The sequence below is a fragment of the Pinus tabuliformis genome, chromosome 3_1 (assembly GCF_031772625.1).
Source record: "Pinus tabuliformis cultivar Carrire ecotype Pingquan chromosome 3_1, CPIR1, whole genome shotgun sequence".
Lineage (NCBI taxonomy): Eukaryota > Viridiplantae > Streptophyta > Pinopsida > Pinales > Pinaceae > Pinus > Pinus tabuliformis.
The window spans coordinates 290,337,260-290,347,322 of NC_142301.1; the positions used below are offsets into that span (position 1 = coordinate 290,337,260).

Consider the following 10,063-nt stretch of genomic DNA (forward strand, 5'->3'; position numbering starts at 1 on the left):
TCCATCCATCTAAAGCAAAACACGTTGAAATCGATTCCCTCTGCTCATCAAGCACATCTGCGTACAAGCTAGGGAGAGCAGCTTTGGTATTACGTTTGACCCGTTTGCCTGCACGAAAACGTATTCATCATCGCCGTCAAGCTCACTTCAACCCGCAACAGTAAGCTGTCCGCTGTCTGTCTTCATTCACGAGCCAGGTAAATTCGTTGTGAAGTCAGGCATTGTGGGTCTGATCAGCGTGGTTATATATAATTGCTGGAGGCCGCGAACCGACAAAAGACATTCATCCACCATCGAAGAAGCACTATGCTGGTTAAATCCTGTGATCGCATCTTTCACTTGCAGATTGGGTGAGTTTCTGAAGTGTTACGCGTGAAACCTTCCTCTGCCTGCGCACGAAGAATCGTTCTCGGTTTTACACGACTGCGTTTTAGTTTCGAAACTTCAGGTATGCGGTATGGTAAGTTTAGGGTTTAGCGTAGATTTCCATTTTTTTTTTTTTCATAGTGTTATTCATAAGTCATTAAAATCGTTTGTTTTCATTTAAATTTCACTCCTTTTTTCTTTAGTTTAGATGTAATTTTTTGTAGTTTAGCTTTTAGTTTAAGTTTAATAGATTTTTAATTTTTGATTTCAATAGTTTTACTTTAGTTTAGGGATTAAATTTTCTAATTTAGCTTGGCTTAATAATTTAATTTTTTTTTTTTTTTTTAGTTTTATTTTAAATAGTTTCAATTTTTTTTTTAGATTTCATTAATTAAAAAATCATAAAAAAAAAATAAAAAATTTCGATAAAAGTTTTTTTTTTTTTTTTTTTTTTTTTTTTTTTTTTTTTTTTTTTAAGTTTCTTTTTCATTTAAAAAGAATATAAAAAAAGATATTTTTGGGGAGCTTTTTTGCCAATTTCAGTCTTGGCTAGAGAATTTCTTAGATATCATCTTTTATGCTAAGGCTAAAATTTTGACGTGGGAATTAATGTTTATTGTGCTTAAATGTTCATTTGAAGATTAACTGCATAAATGTGATCTCTGGTTAGCATTTTGGTGGTTGTTTAAAGCATTTACCTTTTAAAATTTTAATTGCTAAAGTTAAGCTTTGATGATAAATGATTGCTCTACATGGTTTATATTTCTGCAGCGTCTGATAATTAAACGATTAAACATTAACTCCACAAGGCACTGGTCTTTTAACTTAATAAAATCTTTTTAGTGCTTGCTCTTTCGTGTCTCCCAACCCAACTGGTTCACAGTTGGTTTTCATCATCTCGTAGGGTTTACCCCCCTTAGCCGCAGGAGACAGGCTTAAACGGAGAGATTGGGGAACAGGGTGACAGCCCCCGGTCTGAGCGTTGTCGTGACAATCTGTGCGACAACAGGGTCCACAAAGAGTTAGCCTCCCCCTCCCCTTGTCCACACTTTGGGTCAAGCCTAGAATGTTGCCCTGAAGGTTGATGCAGCTAAAAAGAAAGTTAAAAGCATAATTTGGCCACTTACAACAGGAAATGTACCATAAAATGCAAAAGATGGCCGAGACATAAAAATTTAGCACGTGGGCAAAATCCAAACATGAGCTCTACCCCTTATCATGGCCATCACCTTGGTTCCTAGGGCCCCTATATGAGCCCCTTGCATCATTAAGGAACCCATGATTGTCCCAACCCCTAGTGGGCGATGAACTACCCAACCTTAAGGGGGTATTCACTGCTATATCATTCACATCATGCTCTCATTCCCTGGAGCCCCGAGCAATTATAAAAGAAAAAATAAATAAAAGGCAAAAGGCATATGAAGAAGGGTGGAAAAGCAAAGGCCGACGTAACTCATGTACCACGGTTGCACCCTCCTACATATATACACCCATGTGTGGGTTTCCCTTGCTATAACTACCCTTGTACCATGGCATGTGGCTTGGAGCCTTCCCCTAATGCCCCACTTCGTTCCATCATTATATCACATGACACCAGCCATATGATGGATGTACCAAAGACTTGCCACTCCCTTAGAGGTTGAAACCACCTAATAGGATCCTGGATTTACCTCCTCCTTGAATTTGGAGACACCTATACACTCTAAAGCCCATTATGGAAGGGCATGCCACTATGAAGTGCCCACTTGGTTCCATGATTTGTAAGCTCATTTACTCAATTGCACTAATGAACTGTTGTATTGGAAGGTGAGGAAACACATTGGATCTTATACAATATTGCAGGTGGGTCTTCATCTTGGGGTTTGGTCTCCCTATACGGGGTCCGAGCCCTCTAGAGGGCCTTAATGGCATTTATAGGGTGAATGTTGAGAGCCATGGGCCTCCACTATAGCAGAGAGCAGATTGCCCATGGGATCCTTCAGCACCATTCATTGCTCACTTGTGTTCCATTTATTTGATGATGATGTTGCACCTGGGTCATCTTGCCCAACCAACTACATATTTGCACCACTCACTTGGTAGTTGATCTAGGGCCTAGATGGGGTTTGTCTCAACATGGGAGACAAGGGAGGGTTTGCATCATTGCTCTAGCCCTTTGCAGATGGGATACATGCTTGTTCGATTCAGTTGGAGACCCATGAGGATGATTTTGTGCCCCCACGGTCACTTGGGGGTGCCACAGGTAATTTGCTTGGAGATTAAGGGGCCACCCCTTTCATCACTATTTTTGGAGCCCTTCTATTCCTTTTGGCACATGAGGGACTTCACTAGGCCTTCCAACGACCCTCCTAACTATTGTATTATCATTTTGCCCCCCTTGAGAAGCTTATCTTTCATATTATGGAGCTATTTGGTGTGCTTGCCACCAAAATGATGTTATTTTGCACATTATTTTTATTGTAGGGGCATTATTAGGCATAATTAGGCCATCGAATCCCTTAGAGGATTGTATAAATAAAAGAAAGGTGTTCTCTCTCATTCATCATCACTTGGATTTGGGATATATCTTTCTAAAGATTTCAGACCTGCAATTTGTGGAATGATTTGGATGATTAAATGCATTTTGATGTGTGGAATATTTTTGCTATCTCTCTTGGAGCTTCTATTTGGCAAGTTTATGGATGGATATACTCTTTTTGTCATGTAAGTGCTCTTTTCATGCGAATTTCATAATGTTTCATGTCTAATGTATGGAATGCTATGTCATGATTTTACTTGTGCCCTAAAAATTAATGTGAATTTATGAAACACTTGTAATCTTGGCTCGTTGCATATGTTATTCATCTTGGCAAAAAGAATGAGTTTTCCTAAGGGTAGGTTGTGCACCTTTTAACTTGAAGCTCCATCAAATATTGCATATCTAAGTATAAAAGTTTAAAGTTGTTGTGAAGTTGCTTCCACAGAGAGCATAGTTGTGTCTTTAGGCCTCCTTGAAGAGCAAAGTTCCTAAATCTTGATCATTTTGACTCCAATCTTCCCAATAGCCAGGCATTGGTACAAGATCCTTGGTGATCACATTAACTTAACGAAATATGATTCTTTCACCTCTTTTCTTCCTCTCTTTTTCGTCCCCTAAGGATAAGGAGATTTTCTAGGGCTTGATGCAAAATGTTTTGGAGGAGAAATTTTAGGATTATGTCTGGACATGTTTCTTCATTTATGTCTCCTCTAAGCATCCTCTAGTTTTGAACGAATTTCGATGGTGGAATTTTAAATGAATTGATGCCCTAGCTATCACACCAAGAGGGAACCCTTGAAGCTGCTTTGGCTTGGGGATTTCTTGAAGGTTTGCATTTTGTAGTTCAACATTGAAAACCTTTTCTCTTAACTATAGGTGATCATTGGATGAGCCTTTACCACAGTATATCTCTCAACCCTTGGTCTCTTATAGTATTTCTCTCAAGGGGATTTTCATGGAAAGTCACCTTAGCTTCTCCCAAAGCTCACGCTTTAATTGAATCTTTCCATTTACTGAACCATCCTTGTCTCAATTTGAACCCTAGTATAAACACATCAATCACAAGTTAGGGATCTTGGAAGTTTTGATCTTAGGCATTCATCAATATTGGATATTCCTTAGCCCGAGGTCATCCTTCATAGGTCTTTCTTGGGGAGCCTTTCAACTTTTCTTTAAGCATTTGAACCATTAATTGAGCCTCTCCTTTGAATGGGCCTTGGAAATCACGTTATACCTTGCCATTGATCCTATCATTCAAGTGATTTCCTCTATCCAGAGACTTCTCCCATCGGTGAAAGTCCGTAAAGAGAAGGGGCATTGACTGAGGTGACAATGGGTCCTTGTCCCATTGTTTCCATTTGGTCTAGTAGTTGTCCGTTAGGTACTCCTCCTGGGGTCCCTGTTAGATTTCCATTTGGTCTAGTAGTTGCCCGTTAGGTACTCCTCCTAGGGCCCCTATTAGATTGAGCAGTAACAGGCCACAACAAAAGAACAAGAGAAGTTAAAATGCAAAAAATGTCCGGGACATAATTAGCGCATGGGCAAAAGCTTGGCATGAGCTCTACCCCCCTCATTAGCCATCACTTGGTTCTTGAGCACTTGATGCCCTATCTCATCATAAGGAACCCTTGCATGTCCCAACCCTAATGAGCAAGAAACTGACTCATCTTAAGGGGTAAAATAAATGCTATATTGCAATGTTATGAACATTGGGATTCGGATAAAATTGTCAAGGGTCCAGAAAACCAAAAAATCATAAAAATCGGGAAAATATAGGTAAAAATCGGCAAACATCGGCAAAATTAAGATACCATAAAAATATCTTTAAAAGTCGGCAAACATTGCTTAGGCCAAAAAATCGTGATTTCGAGATAAAATAGGGATGTATTGAGATGTTCGCAACACTGCTATATTGTAAAGAGAAAGCTTGGATCCTTGATCTATGCACCATTATAAAAGCATTATCAAAAATAAGTAAAAGGCACACCAAAGGGGTGGAAAAAGTAGGCAAAGGAAAGAGGTAACTCATGCCTCTATGATTGATCCCTCCATTACATCTTTATACTCGGGATGTGGACCTCCATCAACTGGTCCCTTGACCATAACACTTAGCCATGAAGTCATTCCTATCCTTTGCCACTTATTTTCATTAACACTTATGAATTAAAGGGTTAACCTTGGAAATGCCACCTACCCTTAGGGTTTGGAAGCACCTATTAGGGTTGATTACCTAGCTACCCCTACAAAGGTAGGGAACACTTTTACGGGGCTTGATCTAGTTAAATATTTGAAGGTGATCCCAATTTGAAGTATTATTATGCACTTAACTATTAAGTATGGTCCACTTTAGTTCAATTATGATTATTGTCTCTAATGAATGGTTGCTTTCACTTGAGTTTAAGATGGTTTTTCCGGGTGGTTTTGCACAAAGTAGATGAGGCTTGGAGGGCACATTATTCCACTTCTACTCCACATGATTTCTAGGCCATGCTACACTTCCAGAGAGCATGATGACCTTGCAAAATGTAGTGTTTCCATTCTACAACAAAGCATTGGGCACTTAGATGATCTTGGCAATGTATGGACACCCCAGAGCACCCTTAGATGCTGATCTCATCTTGCTTAGCATTGAGGATTCTTGATGATGTATAATGGAACAAGCATGCCCCTAGGCTAGCCTTAACACTACTTGATGGGCTTGCTTTGATCCATAGCCAAGATGAGGAGGATTATCCCCTAGGATCTTGCTTTGATCTAGAGTCCAAATGAGGAGGATTATCCCATAGGATGATTGAGGAGGGCTTGTTGTGCTTGATGGATCCACATCGTTGGGGAGAGAGTACACCACATTTTCTAGATGACACCCATGGAGATGATGCAGGGCACCCAAAGATCGCTTTTGGACACATGGAGATGATTTGAGGCTTGATTTGATGAACCTTTCTCAAATTGAGGTTGATCATGGTGCTTAGAGACTCATTCAACCCTTCCATTACACTTTGGGAGCATTCTGAGCCCTAAAAGGGCATGGCGTCATGCTTATTGAGTGCTTATGGCTCGCACATGTGGGTAATTATTGGCATATTTTATTTGTTGAGCTATTGGGTTGGCTTGTAACCCATTTACTTTGTGTCTACTTAGAATTAAACTTGTTTTAGGGGCTTTTAGGTTGATTAATGGAACTGATAGAACTACTATAAAAGGAGGATCACTCCATTCATTTTTCATCATCACTCTTGGGGATTTCAACCTCTTTAAAAGAGCTCAACTTAGCCTCTTGTACTTCGCTACTTGTGGAGATGTGATCTTATGTGGAGTTTTGCTATTGGAGACATCTTTTTGGTATTGAAAGAAGGCATTTTCTTGGATTTTTTTTTTAGTATTTACTGCATATCTTTTATGGTTTTACAAATAATCAAATATTGCTACGGTTTTCTATTTGTTACTTATCTAAATGCAAATTTTTATTGGAAAGTCTTGGTGAATTATAGCATGTTTATTTTATTTTCGTTGAAATCCTTATAAGAAGATCTCCTAGAGGGCATTCTTCTAGTTAATTTCTCCCCTCAGAAAAAGATAGCTAGAGTTTGGAAGTGAAAACTAGGGCATGAATTTGATATCTCTGTAGTTTAAATTCGTATGACTCCATCACACAAGTAGGGAAAGGCACTCGGATCTTATTGATGATCAAAGCTTTTGAAATTCTTACCTTTTCCTCCTTTCTTACTTTTTCAGTCCTTCAAGGCAAGCCGCTAGGGCAAGGGTTGAATTCGACTAGGGCTTGAGCCATTGAAACGTTGGAGCTGATTTGACATTCTTTCACCTTGCTTAACCTCACAAACTCAAAATCTAGCTTTGTCCATGGTGAAAATTGTCTTATTAGGGTTGACGTCATCAACCCTAGGCAATTTAGTGCCCTAGTAAACACTAGTTCTATACAAGGCTTCAACTTAGGGCTTGTTGAAGGTTTACCATCTCCTATTGTTGATCATACCTTTAAGTAAACCTTTTTCTTGTATGCCTAGATACACTCTTGTTGAACCATATCTTGAAACACTAGGCCTCAATTAATATTTTCAAGGCTTAGGTTATGGTACATCGCTCCTTGAATTAAAGAATTATGCCCTAATACAACTTAGAAGTACCTTGCTTAACCCATCCACATATATCACCTTGAACCAGTTGACATAGAAGCCTCCCATGTGATGAAATTCCACTAAAGAGCAGGAGGTTGAGTGCTAGGGTGACAGTGGCAACCACCTCATTGTTGTATCTTAGTCTAGTTCTTTCCTTGTGAGGCCTCTCACAAGACCTGCTAGATTTTGAGGCAACAGTAGTGATACTATACATCTAGGAGGAAAGCATAGTATCAAGAAGGTAGAGTACTTTCCATATGTTATTGTTGGTCCCTTTTTTACTACTGATTTATGTAGGCTTTAGACAGAATTAATTTAGTTTGTGCCAGCGTTTCTTTCAGTTTAATGTAAAGATTCATTCAAATTGGCTGTGACTTTTGTATGTGATCCATATTAAGAGTTCAAACTTGAGAAGAAGACACAACTTCATTGTCACCCTTTCTGGTTGCACCAGAGCTCGCGAGTTTTAGTGGTTCGTGTATTTCAAATAACATGATTTGATAGTGAAGATTATCATGCTTTCAGGTGATATAGCATTATTCTCTCATAGATGTGTGCTTATGATTTTAACAAGGCGTTCTTGACTTGTCTTCATGTGCTTTGTATTTTTGATTCTCATGTTGTGTAAACCTATATTTGTGAGCTTCATTGATATTAGACGGACACATGCAGATATTTTATGTATATATTGATGCATACTTTCTGATATATTTTTTCTACTGTAATGTTTGTGAACCAAGGAGTTACTAGAGTTCAGCAGAGCAATTATTTTCAATAAAAATGGTTTGAAGTTTGTGAATTAGTTTGACATGAGTGAATTGGATTATTGTCAAATTTCCAGCAAATCAATAGAAATTTTTATCAGTAATTGGTAATCATGATTTTTTTTTTTTTTGTTTACAGGAATTTGCAACATTTATGCGTGTTCTTGGCAGCTACCCTATGGACATGACCCCCACAGGTCGATTATAAGCATTATTGATGAAACCTATCATGATTTGATGTTCATGTAACTGAGAACTGGGTTGGTCATAAGTATATATCTTCTCTAGATTAATATTTTCCTGCTTTGAGCACAGTGAAACAAATGTTCCAGCTCCCAGTATTATCTTCTGCATGGTATTTGTTTGAGAAGATGAAATTTGAGAGGGTGTGACACTAAGTTAACATTTTAAGGCAATTCGTCCCTAATTGTCTGTTCGTCTCACCTCAAGCCACTTTTTAGTATATATCTCCACGTGCTGATATTTTTAAATATGTAGATACATACATGTCAGCATTTGGAGCTGCATTCCCCTGTTATTGTACAAGTAAACTTATGACTTATAGCTCTGTCTGATACCCAAGTGGACAATAATAATAGGATCAAAAGATTGATGGTGTATTGTATTCCGAAATTCTTTTGCAGACCTCTATAAGGTTGATCTGTTTTGAAGTGCAGGCACATACACCACAAATTTTTAAGATATCATTGATGATATCAAGGTAAATTTAAATAAATGTATATAAACATTTAATTATAATAGCTAGCTTATTTTTCCCCATGCCTGTAATGGCATCTTTTGTGTATCATTGTAAATCTTCATATGAATTTTAATTGGCACTCGTCCTCCATGCATATATGATATTTTTGGGTTGTTGTTATGGCTTTGTATTCACAGGTTGAAATTGCTATTATGCTGGGAAATCAGCCTTTGTAACTATATTGGGTTTGAACTATTATCATGCCTGGTCTACATTGGGTATATTTGGAAGTTGCAATCATAAGTAACATATTCGTTTTAAATTCCTGGTGATGCCTTTTTGAGAAGGTACATTGCAGTCAAATCTACTTGTGACAGAACCCTTAAAATAGGTTGGTTTATATGCAAAGTTAAGTTAATTATAGATGCTTTTATATTCTGTATTGGGAATGACATGCTTTTTCTCTGATGGATTCTTTTCTCTTTTCCTATTATTTTTGTACTTGAAGTGGTTAATTAAAACATTTGCAAATTATGGTCACAATGGTCCATGCTTTTTCATTATGAGATAATTTAAATGTAGTTCGATATTTTTAAAACTTGGTCAACTTGGACTTGTACTTGGCCGAGTTGACCGTTGAGGGCATTGTCTTGGCCATCAAACTAAGCTGTGGGATTGGTTTGTTGTTGAATATGCTGGTTTGGTGTATGAATGTTGTGAATAAAATATAAATACAATAATAATAAAGAATAGTTAATTAAATAGTAATCAGTTAATCAAGAGGCATGTTCTTAAGGGACAGATTATTCATGAAAGGGCACTTTCTTAGGTATATAAAGCAAACCCTCATTTGTAACTCAATCATCTCAGTTGTATTAAAATATTCTTTTATAATATATTATTGTCCTATCATGGATGTTTATATATTTGAGATCTTTTGAAGTAGTAATATTCTTTTATAATATATTATTGTCCTATCATGGATGTTTATATATTTGAGATCTTTTGAAGTAGTTTGCTGTGTATACAAACTTTTGTTCGTTTCATTTGGTACCAGAGTAGTTTGATCCTCTGGCTGCTCAACCGTTGCGTAGAGCCCTGTTCTCCGATCCAAGCCGTTGACCATCAATATTCCGTCAACCTTGTTGCCATATAATTGAACTGTTTCGCTCATAATTTGGAGTTTCTCCTCTTCTCCGTTTCGCTAGGCCTTTGGCTATTAAAATTAAAAGAAGAAAAAATTATATAACCAAAACAATAAAAATAAAAAAAAGTCAAAATATATATATTGCAAAGAGTTAGTAAAAAAAATATTATTAAAAATAAAATAAAATTAAAAACATTACATAAAGAAAAGGAGAAATTAAAAAAAATTATTAGAAAAAAAAATCAAATATACTAAAAAAAGAAAAGAAGAAAAAAGTTAAATATATATATATATATATATATATTAAAAACATTACATAAAGAAAAGGAGAAATAAAAAAAAAATTATTAGAAAAAAAATCAAATATATTAAAAAAGAAAAGAAGAAAAAGTTAAAATATATATATATATATATATATATATATATAAAAAG

The 10,063-nt window shown here is 36.8% G+C and overlaps 1 protein-coding gene across 1 annotated transcript in view; it reads left to right on the forward strand.

Annotated features, from left to right (window-relative positions):
• LOC149186926 (arogenate dehydratase 1-like) overlaps positions 1-8,417 on the forward strand; it is a 135,500-nt gene extending 127,083 nt beyond the window's left edge. Inside the window, exon 11 of the mRNA XM_089411230.1 lies at positions 7,924-8,417. Within this exon, the coding sequence (XP_089267356.1) occupies positions 7,924-7,992 (69 nt within the window). The 3' untranslated portion in view covers positions 7,993-8,417. The remainder of the gene's footprint in view (positions 1-7,923) is intronic.
• The last annotated feature ends 1,646 nt before the right edge of the window (positions 8,418-10,063 follow it).